Source organism: Dendrobates tinctorius, unplaced genomic scaffold, assembly GCF_039654945.1.
Source record: "Dendrobates tinctorius isolate UK_male_01 unplaced genomic scaffold, ASM3965494v1 ptg000093l, whole genome shotgun sequence".
Classification (NCBI taxonomy): Eukaryota; Metazoa; Chordata; class Amphibia; order Anura; family Dendrobatidae; genus Dendrobates; species Dendrobates tinctorius.
The window spans coordinates 22,440,693-22,460,228 of NW_027361761.1; the positions used below are offsets into that span (position 1 = coordinate 22,440,693).

The 19,536-nt window shown below is 43.8% G+C and overlaps 1 protein-coding gene across 6 annotated transcripts in view; it reads right to left on the reverse strand.

The window, feature by feature from the left end:
• Nucleotides 1-201: 201 nt before the first annotated feature.
• CYP39A1 (cytochrome P450 family 39 subfamily A member 1) overlaps nt 202-19,536 on the reverse strand; it is a 114,404-nt gene continuing 95,069 nt past the window's right edge. For 4 of the 6 annotated variants that reach the window (XR_012234298.1, XM_073586551.1, XM_073586554.1 and 1 more), the window contains 2 exons: nt 4,001-4,091; nt 202-2,251 (listed from right to left, as the gene is read on the reverse strand). Coding sequence is in view for 3 of the 6 variants with exons in the window: in XM_073586551.1 (XP_073442652.1) it covers nt 4,020-4,091 (72 nt within the window). In the remaining 3 variants the exon portion in view is untranslated. The remainder of the gene's footprint in view (nt 2,252-4,000; nt 4,092-19,536) is intronic. The other 2 variants (XR_012234297.1, XR_012234296.1) reach the window with 2 other exon arrangements.

Below are 19,536 nucleotides of genomic sequence, written 5' to 3' on the forward strand. Positions count from 1 at the left end.
GGTTATATGCTAGCAGCATTTATTCAGAGTTATTTTTCTCTGTGCACTTTCAGCATTTGTGGTCTACTGATATATTAAAATCTATTATGTTATATTCTGTCATCTTTTGGAGAGTCCATTTATGATCTTTTGGATGTTTTAAATGTTTTTAAATGTGTGCTGTATTTTGGCTTGTCATTAATAAAATTTGCTCTTAGTTTGTACCTATTGATACTGTGTGGTGATCCTATTTTTTTGCATGATTCTTTTCCTCTTTTTGGCATAAATTACAATGTGTCACAGAAAAACAATATCAAAATCAATGCCTCAAAAGGTTGATCTGATGCAGTTAATTTATGACTATAGTTCACTGGAACTTTTGAAAAGTGACAGTAGAGAAAACCAAGAAGTGATGTAGAAAGCTCAATTATTATTATTATTTTTACCATATAGCAAACCGATTTATATAGCATCCGCCCTAATCTAAGTATTGCCTATGTGGCCCATCATCACACTCCATAATCATTACAGATCACTAAAAATCCCAAAATAGAGACCCAAGCCCCCTAAAACATGCAGACCACAGAGTAGATTCCTAAAAGAAAACAATAGATCCCACAGAGCCCATCTAAGCAATAATAGATCCCAGATTATAGCCCAAGGAAAACAGGGCCCTAAAACAAAAAAATAATTTATCAAATATACACACCAGACCAATCACCCTAAACAAATACAGACTCAAACCATATCGCCTAAACAAATACAGACCCCAGACCATATCGCCTAAACAAATACAGACCCCAGACCATATCGCCTAAATACAGACCCCAGACCATATCGCCTAAACAAATACAGACCCCAGACCATATCGCCTAAATACAGACCCCAGACCATATCACCTAAACAAATAGACTCAAACCATATCTCCTAAGCAAATACAGATCCCTGATGAGACTCCTTAAACAAACAAAGACCCAAGAACCAGTCCCGCTAAACAAATTCATACCCCCAGACTAGACCTCCTAAACAAATACAGACCCCAGACACCCTAAAACACAATCAGACACAGGTTATACCCTCTAAACACATGCAGACACAGGCCATACCCCGTAAACAAATATAGTTCAAGACCATACCCTTTAAACAAATACAGACCCCAGACCATACCCCCTAAACAAATACAGACCCAGACCATATCTTATCTGCTAAACAAATACAGACCCCAGACTAGACCTCCTAAACAAATATAGACCCCAGACTAGACCTCCTAAACAAATACAGACCCCAGACTAGATCCCCTAAACAAATAAAGAGTCAGACCATACGCCCTAAACACATACAGACCCCCAAACCATACCACAGAAACAAATACAGACCAAGACCAAATCTCCTAAACAAATACAAATATAGATCCCATACGAGACCCCTTAAACAAATACAGACCCCAGATCAGACAGCCTAAACATATACATACCACAGATTATAGCTCCTAAACAAATACAAAACCCTAGATCAGACCCCCTAAACAAATATAGACCCAACACCATACCCCGTAAACAAATACAGAACCCAGACCATATCTCTAGAAACATGCAGACCCCAGACCATACCCACTAAACAAATACAGACCCCAGATCATACCCCCTAAACAAATACAGACCTCGGACCAGATCCTGTAACTTAATTTTGACCCAGAGATCAGACCCACTAAACTCACACTGATCCCCAAGATCATGCATTGGAATAAATTGGTTGAGGACCCTCTGCACTACCGAGGTTAACAAAGGACAGTTCACCTTTTGTAAACTATATAATTGTACATATTTCGAACACAGGAAGGTAAGGAGGTTCCTGGTACTGCCATCATGTGTCCAGGTGCAGGATCCCTAGTCAGAGGCTTGAAGGGCTGTAGGTCCATCAGTAGAGCCAGTAGCACCATGGTATGGAGAAACTCCTCGAAACGCGTCAGCAAAACTTCAAATATAAGATAATATTTCTTGCACATACATGAGATTTGCCTTCTGTACCGGGAGTCTCTTGGCAAGTCTGGAGTATCAGTAAAGAATAGGTGCAGGACTTGTGCAGACCTGGGGGTGAGCACCACAAAAAGGGCTCATGGAAATGTTATTTTATAATCATCACAGTTTTAATTACGAAATATTATATCTAACATCAATAAAAAATAAATTAGTATATAATTATTTCTAAAAAGAAGAAGAAAAAAAAGAGTCAGAAATTGAAAGTCTTGTAGATTCTTCTTTGCAATCAGGACCTAGGGAGAAGACAACATGAGATGCTTTGGTTATCATAAAATTATAAATCCGTGATACATCACCAATCCCGAAACTGAAGGGAACAAAGCGGTGATTTAGCTTTTAATCCCCTCCCCTAACTGAGTTTTCGGGTGGAGCACCGTTAAACATGGAAAACTAAACCAACATGGCGGCGGCGGTGACCCCCCTCATTCTCGGGATCAGTGGATGACCCAGAGGTAAGACCCCCAACAATTACCATATATAATCCTACCAATCCCTGTATAAGATGGAAATACGCCTTTTATTTCAATGAAATCTAAATTAGGAAGTGTCATTTTTTTGCCCACTGTTTCGGTGATCCTACGGCTAGGGTCACACAACCATTTTCTCTCCATCTGAGTATGCAAATTGTCTCAATTTCCCAGAGGAGCATACATAGCTTATAAGTCTCCTCACTCTGACATGCCAGGCTTGGCTTGTCACACTCCAGAAGGAGAAAAGTTACCCCTTACATCCCTCTCCATGTGAGAAAATGGGTCCGTTAGGCTAATCACACTCTGATCAGACTTTCAGAGCTTGATCAGAGTGGGATCCGTTTTCTCGGAGGTGGAGAGAAAAAAAAAGGTTTCGCCATCTTGCCCATCCAGGTGGTTTGTGCGATCTGATGTTTTCCATGGATCCATAGACTTGCATGGCCGATTTTGATCCAACATGCAGATCAAAATAGGCCAGGTCAGAGTTTTCCAGAAACCAACTGGTCCGAGGTAAAAATAAAATCTGACATGTGTACAAGCCCATAGAATAACATGGGTACGAGTGCTATCTATTGAAACCACAGATAGCACTCGTCCGATTTAAATGGTCGTCTGCACGAGCCCTTATAGGAAGAATGTTCTCTTCTTGGCTTTTGACAAACTTTTCAATAAAAGGTCCTACATAACTGATAACAGGCCGCTCCCCTGCTGAGACTGTAAGCGATCAACTGTGATCGTTAGATGAAATGATCCTGAAGTGTTCCGTTTTTCTACAGCACCACTACAGGTGAAATGAAGCATTAATAAAAATAAATAAATAATAAATCTTTATTTTTATATAGCGCTAACATATTCCGCAGCGCTTTACAGTTTGCACACATTTTCATCACTGTCCCGGGTGGGGCTCACAATCTATATTCCCTATCAGTATGTCTTTGGAGTGTGGGAGGAAACCGGAGTGCCCGGAGGAAACCCACGCAAACACGGGGAGAACATACAAACTCCTTGCAGATGTTGTCCTTGGTGGGATTCGAACCCAGGACTCCAGCGCTGCAAGGCTGCAGCGCTAACCACTGAGCCACCGTGCTGCCCTACATTACACAGCATTACACAGATCTCATTGAAATCAATGGTTTGTGTATGTATGCACCTCATGGGTTCTCATCTTGATCAAGAAATTCCTTTTACAGCTGACCTCCATGCTGGAATTGTAAATGAATATAGATCCTCTTGTAAGAAGACATTTGATAATGTGTTTTCTAAACCAGACAAGCCCCTATAAAGGGACTGGCCCACCACAACATCTCGCCTATCCCAAGAGAGGCGCTCTAGAGCACCCAGTGTGAATGGAGCAACTGTCCCAAGACCAATGCTCCAATCACATGTAGTACTCCAGGACCAAGATCACTAGATCGGGGGGGAAGGGGGGGTATCAGACCCTCAAATCAACTAAATTTAGGCTACATAGTTCTTGTCAGCATATAAGATGTCATAGCTTCCCGCGATACTTACATTTTATCAACTTCTATTATCATTCCCTTAGTTTGAACCTCACACGACAAGGTCCGTCCGGTTGCTGAGTTCCTACCAAGTGTAGATTGCTCTGCAAAACATTGAAAGAGTGCAAATGTTCACGATATACAAATATGGCAGCTTATAGGAAGCATAAATCACAATTGTCCAGGTGGCACTAATGGATGTGAAACTGGACCCATAAAGAGGAACCAAAAAAATCATTCATGGAATGGCACTGGTGGAAAATTCTGAGAAGACCAAAATTTGCTCTGTAGAAATGAATAGGGTGCAGCTTTGAAGTGATTATCTACTACTTGGACAACCCCTTCCTAAATAATACAGTCTACCTTGTGAAAATAAAAACACTCTATACTGCCGTACCGGCGCCGTACCAGCACTGTAAGGCCCCCGATGCGCATGTGACCTTTGCAGCCAATCAGTGGCTGCTATTGGGCTGGAGTACTCACACCTTCCCCAAATGTCTGAGGTTCATCCGAAGAAAGTGAGAGCATAGCAGCGCATTCATTGATTGGCTGCAATGCTCACATACCATAATGTCCCGCAAGCCTTGGGAGTCCCGGCACCAACATTGCTGTAGAGTCGCCGTTTCAAGAGGTGAGTGTATAGCATTTTTATTTTACAAGGGAGAATATAATATTTAAGAATTGACTCTCTGAGTATTGAACAACCCTTTTAATACTATACTTAACACAGGACAGGGACAGTGCAGTTTTTGGCAGAAAACAGCAGAAATTTTAGTGATCTTACACATTGTTTTTAATTCCCTAATATAATTTTTAATATTAGAACCACTCCCGTTAAGAGCACATATCAAGGGATCATTATTTATATATCTATTATATCAAAAAATCAACTGTACAGCGGCCAAAAAAAAAAAAAATCACATTTCTCGCTGGAGGACCTGGCACACAAGTGTACACAGACAGGCTGCTTATTTCAATGAGCACCATGTAATACTTAATTTCACCTGTGGTGGTGCTGCAGGGAAATCGAACACTAGTTGCCAGGGTCATCTGCAAATTACAACTGATTGCTGGTGGTTCCAGAAGCAAGCTTATGTATAAAGGGGCTAGTTACAAAAAAAGGGAGTTTCCAAGAAGTATCCATCTTTACAGATGAACCAATCTTCAAGTACAAGGGAGAACCTCCATGTTATAATAGGAATGGATAAGAATTTATTCCATTATGTAAGGTTTAATGACCAGTTGCCCTGTTTAGTTTTGTTGTAAATGTGTATATGTGAAACAGGAACCCTATTCAACTCTCTCACCCGCATGCGGAAAATGACTATAATAATAACTTACTTTAAATTGTCTCTCCACTCGAAAATGATTTGAAATACATTTTTTTGTTTTATTCCCAAAATAATTACTCTGTGATTTTTCACTCGATGTCCCCCTTCTGTCTATTTTCCTGTTCACTGCCTGTAGTTAAGTTGTTACGCCCAGCCGGTCCCCCGATACTTACCTGGGCGCTGCTACTGCTCGCCGCGGCTCTGTGCGGGTCCCACGCTGCGTCTCCTCAGCACTTCTGGGTCGTCGGAGGGTTCGCTGCCCACGCAGGCACATTGGGTCGCGGCAGCACGCTCCCTCTACGCTTCATGCTACAGAGGGTCTTCACCCGGAAATTCCACCCTGTCATGGCGGCCACCACCGAGTATTTCAGGCTGCCTCCTGCTCGGAGTGAGTGCCTGATGATCATTTGGTTGGTATCACTACGGACATCCCTTGTATGCAGGTCCTGGTGCACTTTTCTGTGTGCTCTCTGCACTGTCCCGTGTACTTCCCCGTGTGTGCTCTTCCCTGTCCTGGTGCACTTCCACATGTGTGCTCTACCCTGTCATGATGCATTTCCCTGTGTGCGCTTTTCCCTGTCCTGGTGCACTTCCCATTGTGCGCTCTGCCCTGTCCTGGCGCACTTCCCCGTGCGCGCTCTGCCTTGGTCCTGATGCACTTCCCAGTGTGTGCTCTGCCCTGTCCTGGTCCCGATGCACTTCCCAGTGTGCACTGTGCCTTATCCTAGTCCTGGTGTGCTTCCCAGGTCCTCCCTGTCTCCCACAAGCCGGCCCTCTGGTACTGGCTATTGCGGTATACTTGCTTGCCCTTAACGCTCCCTGTATAGGGGTTGGTTCCACCTGACCAGCTTGCCCAGGGAGGTTTGTGCCATGATCCAGTGCGTCCACTCCAGGAATCGTGACAGTATCATCAGGCCATGGATCCCGCTGGTACCTCTCTTCCGGCTCAAAAGGAGTTAGCGTTCCTGCACGAAAATTGGAATTGTATCATGTCCTTCATGAAGTCTATGGATTCTCTCTTGACTTTTTGCAGTCCCCTGATCCGGTTAACGTGTCATAGCTTGCGGGTCTCCAGCAGGAACTCGCGCTACAGCATGACACACAGTCCCGAATGTTAAGTTACATGGCCTCTGTGGATGATCGATTAAATAGTCTTAGGTCTGCAGCCACGGCTTTGGTTGGACCCCGAGATTCTGCGTCAGTGCCCCAACCCCCACCTCGCTTAGGAAAGCCGCCCAGGTACAGCGGCGATCCAAAATTTTGCAGGAGATTTTTGAACCAGTGCCATCTCCACTTTGAACTACTACCCCAGCAATACCCCACCGATAGGGCTAAAGTGACGTTTGTTGTCTCTCACATAGAGGGGGAGGTTCTGGCTTGGGTTAATCCGCTGTGGGAACGTGATGATCCTGTGCTGTCACAGTTGTCAATATTTTTGGAGACCTTTCGTAGGGTGTTCGACGAGCCGGATCGTTTGGCTTCTACCACTAAGTCTCTCTTTAACCTCCGTCAAGGCTCGCTCACTGTAGGCTAATATGCCATACGCGTCCACACGTTGGCTTAGGAGTTGGGGTAGAATAATTAGGCACTTGTAGGAGCCTTTTGGCGGGGACTGTTTGGTCGAATTAAGGATGAGCTTGCAGGACGAGATACTCCTGATTCGCTGGAGGATTTAATTTCTCTCGCCACATGTATCAACCTGCGGTTACAGAAGCGTTCTCGTGAGGCCATTCGTGAGAAAAGATCTGGCTGTCCATCTTCTGCTGAACCCGGGCCACTTGGTCCACGACCCGTGGTGTCTTCGTCCACCACTGCCCTGGAACTTATGCAAGTGGACCGGCTTAAAATGGCAGAATAGCGATGCACAGGAGAGACTTGCACAGGGTCTATGTTTCTATTGCGGTAGTGCTTCGCATTTATGTCGTTCCTGTCCTGATTGTCCGGGAAACTCCTCCACCTAGGACAGGCAAGTGAGGACTCCTTAGGTGTATGTGATTCCTCTCTACCCCTAACTTTGTCAGTTCTACTTTCTTTAGGTTCTAAACGCTACTTCATGGAGGGTTATGTGGATTCTGGCACAGCAGGTAACTTCATTAGGCAAGGAGAGGTCGAGAAGTACCGGATTCCTATCAGGACCTTGGAGAACCCTCTATTGATTGCCTTGGTTGATGGAAGACCTTTACCGGAGACTGTCACGAAGGTTACCGAAGAAGTGGAATTGCAAGTGGGTCTCCTGCATCAGGAGAGGATAGCTTTCTATCTCCTCTCTAAGTTGTCCCACGCTCTTCTTCTCGGACTCCCATGGTTAAGGGCACATGAGCCAAACTTTGATTGGCACTCAGGGGACATACTTCATTGGGGCCTGCCCTGCCAGGAGAAGTGTCTGCTGTCGGTTTGTCTGATTCGTAAGTCACATCCCATTACTGCTCCTACTGGGTTACCTGCTGCCTACTGGTCCTTCGTAGACATCTTTAGCAAGAAGGAGGCAGAGAGTCTTCCTCCACATCGACCGTATGACTGCCCGATTGAGCTCATTCCTGGTTCCATCCCTCCTAGGGGTAGAACATATTCGCTTTCTCCAGCATAGTCCCAGGCTATGTCAGACTATGTCCAGGAGAATTAGGCCAGGGGCTTTATTCGGAAATCCTCATCTCCCGCCGGGGCTGGATTCTTTTTCTTCAAAAAGAAGGATGGCTCTCTTCATCCCTGTATTGACTACAGAGGTCTGAATGACATCACAGTAAAAAACAAGTATCCCCTGCCGCTGATTCCGGATCTCTTTGATCATTTGAGGGGAGCATAGATCTTCACCAAACTCGGTGTTCGTGGAACCTATAACCTGATCCATATCTGCTCCATGGATGAGTGGAAGACCGTGTTCAATACACGGGAAGGACACTAAGAGTATTTGGTCATGCCCTTTGGCCTCTGCAATGCTCCCGCGGTTTTCCAAGAATTTGTCAATGACATTTTTCATGACCTTTTGTACTCCTGTGTTGTGGTATATTTGGATGACATCCTCGTCTTGTCTCGTCTTCTCTCCGGACCTATCTTCCCATAGACGGAATGTTCGCCAAGTGTTCCTACATTTGAGGGAGAACTGTCTCTATGCCAAGTTTGAAAAATGTATTTTCGAGCAGACGTCCTTGCCATTTTTGGGATACATCATCTCGGATGCGGGACTAAGGATGGATCCTGAGAAAGTGTCAACCATCCTTGACTGGCCGCTACCTCATGGGGTTAGGGCCATTCAATGATTCCTGGGTTTTGAAAACTATTACCAACAGTTTATACCTCATTTTTCCTCATTGACTATGCCAATCTCTGCACTCATTCGCAAAGGAGTCAAGCCCAACATTTGGTCTTCAGAGGAACGCATTTCTGTCCCTGAAACAGGCGTTTGCAACCGCTCCTGTGCTCCATCGCCCTGAAGCAAGCAGACCATTCATTCTCGAGGTGGATACTTCCTCTACGGGAGCTGGGGCGGTGTTTCTCAGAAGTCTCCATCCGGTTACCTAATTACCTGCGGCTTTTTCTCAAGGCGTTCTCTACCGCCGAGTGCAATTACTCCATCGGTGACAAAGAACTATTGGCTGTTAAGTTGGCTCTAGAGAAGTGGCGGTATCTGCTCGAGGGGGAGGTTCATCCCTTCGTAATTTTTTTCCGACCACAAGAATCTGGCATATATTCAGTCTGCGCAAAGGCTCAACCCCGGGCAATCTAGGTGGTCCCTGTTCTTCTCTCGCTTCGACTTTGAGCTTCACTTCCAGCTGGGCAACAAAAACATCAAGGCAGACACTCCAGCAGGATAACGCTGAAGAAAATCCATCTCACATCATTGATCCTTCCCGGATTATCTCCGTGGCTCCCTTAAGTTTTGCTTCCTTAGCCCTGGGTAAGACATTTGTCGCCGAAGGAGACAGAGTGAGGGTGTTACTCTGGGGTCATTCATCTAAGTTTGCTGGCCACGCTAGAGTTAGAAAGACTCTCTCCCTTATCTCTCGCCACTATTGGTGGCCTTCTCTCTGTCAAGACATTAAGGATTTCATTTCTTCTTGTCCTTCCTGTGCCAAGAACAAAATTCTGAGGCAATTACCCGCAGGTCCCCTGCATCCTCTTCCGATACTGTCCGCTCCGTGACAACACATAGGTGTTGGACTTTATCACCGATCTTCCTCGCTCCTAGGGGTGCACGGTTGTTCTAGTGGTTGTGGACCAGTTTTCCAAGATGGCTCACTTTGTCCCTCTGCCTGGTTTACCCTCTGCATCCAAATTGACCAGAACCTTTATTAGCCATATCTTCAGAATCCATGGGTTCCCGCAACACATAATGTCCGACAGAGGAGTACAATTCACTTCCCGATTCTGGAGGGCCCTCTGTAAATTTATGAATGTGACATTGGACTTCTCCTCTGCCTATAACCGCAGACTAATGGTCAGGTGGAAAGTACCAACCAGATCCTGACATCTTACCTTCGACATTTGTCCAATGCCCACCAGAACAATTGGGTTAGTTTTCTTCCATGGGCGGAGTTTGCCTACAACAATCACCCCAGTGAGTCGTCCAACAAGTCTCCCTTTTTTTTTGCTTCTGGACAACATCCTAATATGCCTGTACCTGTTCCTCCAGTTTTGGGCGTGCCTGCAGCTGACTTTCTGTCCATGGAGTTCACTAAGATTTGGGAAGAGACCAGGAGAGGCCTAGTTAACGTGGGAGATAGGATGAAGAGGTATGCTGACAAACGGCGTCTGGATTCCCCTCCTTATCGTCCTGGTGATAAAGTCTGGCTCCCTTCCAAGTATATCAGACTCAAGATACCTTCTTACAAGCTGGGTCCTCGATACATAGGTCCTTTCAAGATTCTGGGTCGAATTAATGATGTTGCCTACAAATTGAGGTTGCCTGCCTCGCTCCGTATTCCTAACTCCTTCCATATCTCACTCCTCAAGCCCACGGTGTCAATCATTTCCATTCCTCTTCCAGTAGCACTCCTCGTCCTGTTAGCGTCGATGACGTTTTTGAGGTGAAGGATATACTTGCCATGAAGAAGGTGAGGGGGAGAACGCTTTTCTTGATTGACTGGAAGGGGTTTGGTCCTGAGGAGAGGTCGTGGGAACCTCGGGAGAACATCTCAGCACCCTGTATCCTTGGAGGTTTCTTTCCAGCCTTAAGATTGGGGGGAGTAGAGAGGGGGGTACTGTTACGGCCACCCGGTCCCCCGATAGTTACCTGGGCGCTGCTATTCCTCACCGCGGCTCTGTGCTGGTCCCATGCTGCATCTCCTCAGCACTTCCAGGTCCTCGAAGGGTTCGCTGCCTGCGCAGGCGCATTGGGTCCCGGCAGCACGCTCCCTCTACGCTTCATGCTACGGAGGGTCGTGACCCGGAAGCTCCGGCCTGTCATGGCGGCCACCACCGAGTATTTCAGACTGCCTCCTGCTCGGGGCGAGTGCCTGATGATCATTTGCGCGTCTGTTTGGTGCCAGTTGGTATAGCTATGGACATCCCTTGTATTCAGGTCCCGGTGCAGTTCCCCATGTGCTCTCTGCCCTGTCCACTTCCCAGTGTGCGCTCTGCCCTGTCCTGGTGCACTCCCCCTTGTGCGCTCTGCCCTGTCCTGGTGCACTTCCCCATGTGCACTCTGCCCTGTCCTGGTGCACTTTCCATGTGCGCTGTGCCCTGTCCTGGTCCTGGTGCAATTCCCAGTGTGCGCTCTTCCCTGTCCTGGTCCACTTCCCAGTGTGCACTCTGCGTTATCCTAGTCCGGTGTGCTTCCCTGGTGTTCCCTCTCTCCTACGAGCTGACCCTCTGGTACTGGCTATTGCAGTATACTTCCCCCCTGGGCCTGCCCCTAACGCTTCCTGTATAGGGGTCGGTTCCACCTGGTCAGCTCGCCCAGGGACAGTTTGTGCTGTGATCCAATCGGTCCACTGAGATGAATTACAGACAGCCGGGGGAGGGTCTCTGTCTCACCAGACAGCCGGTGGAGGATCTCTGTCGCACCAGACAGCCGGGGGAGGGTCTCTGCCGCACCAGACAGCCGGGGGAGGGTCTCTGCCGCACCAGACAGCCGGGGGAGGGTCGCTCTCTCCCCAGACAGCCAGGGGAGGGTCTCTGCCTCACCAGACAACCGGGGGAGGGTCTCTGTCTCCCCAGACAGCCGGGAGAGGGTCTCTGCCTCACCAGACAGCCGGGAGAGGGTCTCTGTCTCCCCAGGCAGCCGGGGGAGGGTCTCTGTCTCCCCAGGCAGCTGGGGGAGGGTCTCTGTCTCCCCAGGCAGCCGGGGGAGGGTGTCTGTCTTCCCAGGCAGCCGGGGAAGGAGCTCTGTCTCCCCAGATAGCAGGGGAGGGTCTGTTTTTCTTTATGTTATTTGACAATTCAGGGCAGGCAAACCAGTGTACAATGGCAAACACAATGCCTGCTGGGGAGGTAAAGGAAGTCCCAGTACATGTAGTGCTGGCAGAATAGCAATGACAATATTCATTTTTATTTAGTGGGTGGTTCTTTTAGTTACAAGGAAATAGAATTGGTACAGTACCTGGACACAATAGACGAATATGGGCATAAAAAAGATATTAAAGCTTGTGGGGATGACAGCAGCAAGTTCATGCTTTGTCTACAGCTTTTTGTGTAAAAGGACAGTTATTCTTTAAGAAATCTGATGGTACCAGATTGTGTTATTTCCCCGAGGTTGACATAAGCAATAAAGTTACATGAACTGAACAGAACGCAATAATCAAATAAATCCATTGTTCATCTCTTTATCTCCCTCCATACTGAGATCACTAATCTGCTGGTGCTTTATTGCCAAGAGATCTTGGCTCCTCTTCTAAAAGCCACCAGATGCACGGACATTTTCTCTTTACATCTGTTCTCGGAAAAGGACACAGAAGTAGAGTCGAGGGAATACGATGTACGATGCAGGAAGCGCGTGTTGATATTTGCTGAGTGGCGGACAATCTGGCCATGCTTCTTCACACTCTGATATTTCTGTTATTGCCAATCAAGCTGGGATTTCTACTTTCATTATTTTTTGATGATTTAAAACATGATCAACTTGGTTCAATTAGAAAAACAAGTCTATAAGAGTCTTTAGTTTGTAGTTTTATAGTTGTGTATTTTGTAGCTGCTCTGTGGGGGCAGGGCATAGATATGCAGGGGCGCGGCATGAGTCTAGCGTTCTGTGTCTTAGGCCTGTTACCAACAACTGACTCTGCTTATTTACACTGATTTTAGGTCTTCGCGCGTACATTCAGCACATGGTCTGTCCAGACGATAGATAGAAGCATAGTAGGGGTTAAAAGAAAAAAAAAGTTATACTCTCCTCACCGTCTTAGTTCCTCAGCTCCCTGCTCAGTCCTCCACAGACTCACTGACTAGGCCTCATATGACGCAACACAATGACGTCGCTGGAGGTTTAGGCAGCACCAAAGAGTGAAGATAAAGACAGAAAAGACCGGAGCTTGTGGGAAGAAGCAAGCAAGCCAGAGGAGGCCCGGGCAGCGAGCTGTGGCACCAAGATTAGAGAGAAATGAGGCAAGAATCTAGCAAAATGTCAGCCTTGTTGATTCACACAAAGGCAATCGCAGAGAGAAAAAAATAAAGAAAAAAAAATACATTCCTAGCGAGTTCCTGGCAAAATAGCAAATCTGAATTTTCATAAAATTTGAAGCAAAATTAATTCCCATCAAACTGATTCACAAATCTTTATTCCGGACCCATAATCACTTTACCTAAAGAGATTGTCAGGCAGTAACATATATATAAATAAAATAATATTTAGTCATGGATTGAGTAAAAATAAGAAATGAAGGCATAGTCACCTTCCAGCCCCGCCCCCGCAGATCCAGGGCAGGCCAATCCAGAGGTTTCCGCCGGCTCCGGAAGTAGTTCTGTTACTTCCAAACAGGGCAGGCACTGCTTGCCGACATCCAGAGCGGCCTGTGCTGGATTCGCGGAGAGGCGCTGCAAGGGGACCTCGCTCATGTTTATTATTTTTACTCAATCCATGCCTAAATAAAATTATATATATATATATATATATATATACTAGCTGAAGAGCCCGGTGCTGCCCGGGCATAGTAACTAACTGTGGTTAGTTATAGCAAATTATAATTATCCTCCATCCCATAGTCCCGTGCCCATATACCCATCATACATATCCTCCATCCCATAGTCCCGTGTCCATATACCCATCATACATATCCTCCATCCCATAGTCCCGTGCCCATATACTCATCACACATCCTCCATCCCATAGTCCCATGCCCATATACCCATCATACATATCCTCCATCCCATAGTCCTGTGCCCATATACCCATCACACATCCTCCATCCCATAGTCCCGTGCCCGTATACCGATCATACATATCCGCCATCCCATAGTCCCGTGCCCATAAACCCATCATACATATCCTCCATCCCATAGGCCCGTGCCAATATCCACATCATACATATCCTCCATCCCATAGTCCCGTGCCCATATACCCATCATACATATCCTCCATCCCATAGGCCCGTGCCCATATACCGATCATACATATCCTCCATCCCACAGTCCCGTGCCCATATACCCGTCATACCTATCCTCCATCCCATAGTCCAGTGCCCATATACCCATCACACTTCCTCCATCCCATAGTCCCGTGCCCATATACCCATCATACATATCCTCCATCCCATAGGCCCGTGCCCATATACCCATCATACATATCCTCCATCCCATAGTCCCGTGCCCATATACCCGTCATACCTATCCTCCATCCCATAGTCCAGTGCCCATATACCCATCACACTTCCTCCATACCATAGTCCCGTGCCCATATGCCCATCATACATATTTGCCATCCCATAGTCCCATGCCCATATACCCATCATACATATCCGCAATCCCATAGTCCCGTGCCCATATACCCGTCATACATATCCTCCATCCCATAGTCCAGTGCACATATACCTATCACACATCCTCCATCCCATAGTCAACCATTATGACATCATAATGAGTGGCGGGGCTTGCAACCTATGATGACATCAGCGTCGCCATGGCAACAATTGTGACATTATAATGAGGGGCGGGGCTTGACGCGCACACACTTTTTCACCAGTATGTAGACAGGGGCAAAATTGTTTGGTGAATTGGAACGCGCGGGGTTAAAATTTCACCTCACTACATAGCCTATGACGCTCTCGGGGTCCAGACGTGTGACTGCCAAATTTTGTGGCTGTAGCTGCGACGGTGCGGATGCCAATCCCGGACATACACACATACATACATACACACATACACACACACACACTTTGAGCTTTATATATTAGATATGTATATATGTGTGTGTTTGTTTTTTTTTTAGAAAACACTAAATCCCAGCTGCACACTGACACACCGGCTCCTAACCCTTATGCATATAGGTTATGTGCCTACACGTACATCACTGGGGGGGTGCACTTTCTTTTTACAATCCCCCTAGTATCCATGTGTCCGCTTTCATCACCTTATCCTGCCATAAACACCTTCTGGGGCAGGCTGCTGCCATGTGTCATCACGGTGAAGCCTTCCTGTGATTTATGGTCACAGCTCAGCCATGTTTCTGTTACTATCTACAGTGTTCTGGGGGCCATCGCTCAGGTCCTTGCTGATATTTTATGTAGAAGAATCCTATAGATATTTTTCTTCACTGATATATGACCATGGGGGACTGAGAAAGATTTGGCATCATTGCGGAGAATGCCATATGTACTAGGCTACAAGCCCATTTTTCTTACACGTACTTGCAAGGCATTGACGAAAAAAAGGAATATGGCATTATAAAAGGATAAACATCTAAAAAAGGAAAAAAGCATAAAAAACAGGAAAAATGCAGTAATCAGAGGAGATTGCTATTGCGCAATTTGAATATAGAATTTTTTTTTTCTTCTGGCCAAGCTATAGTTTTCAATGTCTCTATTCACTTTACCATGAGATGTGCTGATCCTTGGGAAAGAAAAATTCCAAGTTTAAAAAAAAAAAAAAAGCAATTCCGTCATTATTATAAAGTGCCATGATTCTCTGGGTCAGATTACGGAGATACCAAACATACAGTTAATCTTATTATTTTAGAGTTGAAAAAAAATATTAAAATATAGTTTTTAGTGCCAAATTCGGAGGTATATAACGCTTTAAATTTTTCATTGGTAGACCCGTGTGTGGACTTTTTTTTTTTTTTTTTGCATGCAGAGCTGTTTTATATACTGTATATTTTTATTGGCACCTCTTTACAGTATATATATATATACAGTATATATGTATATATATATACACACACACACACACACACACACGTCTAACACAAACATACTGTATATATATATATCTAATATAATATATATACATAATATACATGTTATATATATGCAACAATGTAACATATAATATATATGGGATATACAGTATATATATATAATATATATAGTTACATATTATATATATATATATATCTAATATATTTTATATAGTAATATATTATATATACATATCATATATATAATATAAAAATAATATACATATATATAATACATGTACATATAGACATGTTAGTGACAAATAGAATAATTCTAATGTTGGTTCTAAATTATGGACATGTATTTATTTAATACATGATTATTTCAAGGAACCAAATGGTGTGGTTTAGACAGCAACACTATACTACGGTAATTGTATATGTCTCATTGTATCTTATATATGAAATGTTGATTAATTGGAAAAAATTGCGTGGGCTCCCACGGTAAAATCACAACCAGAGAGGTAAAGCAGGTGAGTGAGGGCAGATTTTAATAGCCATGAGAGGGACCATTGTTTTTGGCCCCCCATGGCTACAAAAATCTGCCCCCAGACACCCCAGAAAAGGCGCAATTATAACATGCGCCTATTCTGGCACTTATCCTCTCTATTCCCATTGCCCTGTAGTGGTGGCGAATGGGTTAATATAACAAAGGGTTAACGTCACCTTGCAATTGGAAGGTGACATTAAGCTGATTAATAATGGAGAGGTGTCAATTAGACACCGATCCATTATTAACCCTAGACTATGAAAGTGTTAAAAAACACACACAGACATTAATTAAAAAGTCTTTTAATGAAATAAATACACCAAGTTTTTGACCACATTTTATTACTCTGGTAATCCATAAATAAACCATGACCTGCAAACAAAATAACATAACAAATCACCAATATCCTTACCTCTCCGCCATTCAGTCATGTCCCACGCTGCAATCCTTCACAAGGGATTAAATAGTTAACAATGAGGACCGGTGCTAATGCGACCAGCCCCACTGTAAGCTACTCCAAAATGAATTGATTCAGCTCTGCACAGCCTCCCTGGCTGCCTGGAGATGATCTAATTACCGTGGGAAAGTTTCTGACTTTTTTCCCACGGTCATTAGTTCAGTCTCAGATCAGGCGGGGACTCCCTCTGACGTCACTGAGGCCACGGGGAGTCCCCTGGCTGACCTGAAGTGAACTAATGACCGTGGGAAAAAAGTCAGAAACTTTCCCACGGTAATTAGATCATCTACAGGCAGCCATTGAGGCTGCGCAGAGCTGAATCAATTCATTTTGGAGTAGATTACAGGGAGGCTGGTCGCATTAGCACCGGTCCTCATTGTAAACTATTTAACCGCTTGTGAAGGATTGCAGCGTGGGACATGACTGAACGGCGGAGAGGTAAGGATATAGTTTTTTTATGTTATTTTTTTGCAGGTCATGGTTTTATTTTGGATTACCAGAGTAATAAAATGTGGTGAAAAACTAAGTGTCTTTATTTCATGAAAAGACTTTTTAATTAATGTGTGTGTGTGGATTTTAACCCTTTCTTACTATAGGGTTACTAATGGAACGGTGTCTTATTGACACCTCTCCATTATTAATCGGCTTAATGTCACCTTACAATCGAATGGTGACATTAACCCTTTGTTATATTAACCCATTCGCCACCACTACAGGGCAATGGGAATAGAGAGGATAAGTGCCAGAATAGGCGCATGTTATAATTGCACCATTTCTGGGGTGTCTGGGGGCAGATTTTTGTAGCCAGAGGGGGGCCAAAAACAATGGTCCCTCTCATGGCTATAAAAATCTGCGCTCACACACCTGCTTTACCTCTCTGGTTGCGATTTTACCACGGGAGCCCACGCAATTTTTTCCCATTAATTAACCTCTTAATTTAACACCTACACCTCCCAAATTTTACACACAAATCATAATCTAATTATTAGTTAGGGACATATAAAAAATACATGAAATGAAATGGTTTACTGTATGTAAACCATGTGTCATTTCATGTCGGGTTGGGGAATGATTTTACAGAAGCCGGCAATTAAATTAGCGGCTTTTGTTCTATATTACTGTGCCAAATATATATATATATATATATATATATATATATATATATATATATATATACACACACACATATAAATTATACAAATAATATAATATATACATATATATATATATATATATATATATATATATATATAAAAATCTATACATATATTAAAATAAATTATATATAATTATCTATATACACATATATATATTACACATTTATATATTATATATACACATATAAATTATATATATATAAAAAATATAATTAGATATATATTATATAATTGGCTATATATATTATATAATTAGATATATTATATTAAATATAATTATATATATATATATATAATATACATACATATATAAAAGATATATAATATATGTATACATATAGTATATATATATAAGCTAGACATATTTAATATATATTGTAAAATATATATACTGTATATATATATATATATATATATATATAGAGAGAGAGAGAGACAGAGAGAGAGATGTCATTGACAAATACAATTAGTATAGTGTTGCTGTCTCTAAATTATAGGGGGACCCCACACCATTTTGTTCCTTGAAAAAATCATTTATTAATTAAATACAAGTCCAATTTAGAAGCAACACTAGACTAATTGTATTTGTCACTAACAAATATATATATGTATTTGATATATATTATATTTTGATTATATGTATATTATATAAATGTAATATATATTTATAATTTAAATATATAATATCTATTATAATATACAGTATTAGATATATATATATTACATGTGTACATATATATATACACTCACTGGCCACTTTATTAGGTACACCTGTCCAACTGTGTGTTAAGACTTAATTTCTAATCAGCCAATCACATGGCGGCAACTCAGTGCATTTAGGCATGTAGACATGGTCAAGACAATCTCCTGCAGTTCAAACCGAGCATCAGTATGGGGAAGAAAGGTGATTTGAGTGCCTTTGAACGTGGCATGATTGTTGGTGCCAGAAGGGCTGGTCTGAGAATTTCAGAAACTGCTGATCTACTGGGATTTTCACGCACAACCATCTCTAGGGTTTACAGAGAATGGTCCGAAAAAGAAAAAAAATCCAGTGAGCGGCAGTTCTGTGGCCGGAAATGCCATGTTGATGCCAGAGGTCAGAGGAGAATGGGCAGACTGGTTCGAGCTGATAGAAAGGCAACAGTGACTCAAATTGCCACCCGTTACAACCAAGGTAGGCAGAAGAGCATCTCTGAACGCACAGTGCGTCGAACATTGAGGCAGATGGGCTACAGCAGCAGAAGACCACACTGGGTACCACTCCTCTCAGCTAAGAACAGGAAACTGAGGCTACAATTTGCACAAGCTCATCGAAATTGGACAGTAGAAGATTGGAAAAACGTTGCCTGGTCTGATGAGTCTCGATTTCTGCTGCGACATTCGGATGGTAGGGTCAGAATTTGGCGTAAACAACATGAAAGCATGGATCCATCCTGCCTTGTATCAACGGTTCAGGCTGGTGGTGGTGGTGTCATGGTGTTGGGAATTTTTTCTGGGCACTCTTTGGGCCCCTTGGTACCAATTGAGCATCGTTGCAACGCCACAGCCTACCTGAGTATTGTTGCTGACCATGTCCATCCCTTTATGACCACAATGTACCCAACATCTAATGGCTACTTTCAGCAGGATAATGCGCCATGTCATAAAGCTCGAATCATCTCAGATTGGTTTCTTGAACATGAAATGAGTTTACTGTACTCAAATGGCCTCCTCAGTCACCAGATCTCAATCCAATAGAGCATCTTTGGGATGTGGTGGAACGGGAGATTCGCATCAGGGATGTGCAGCCGACA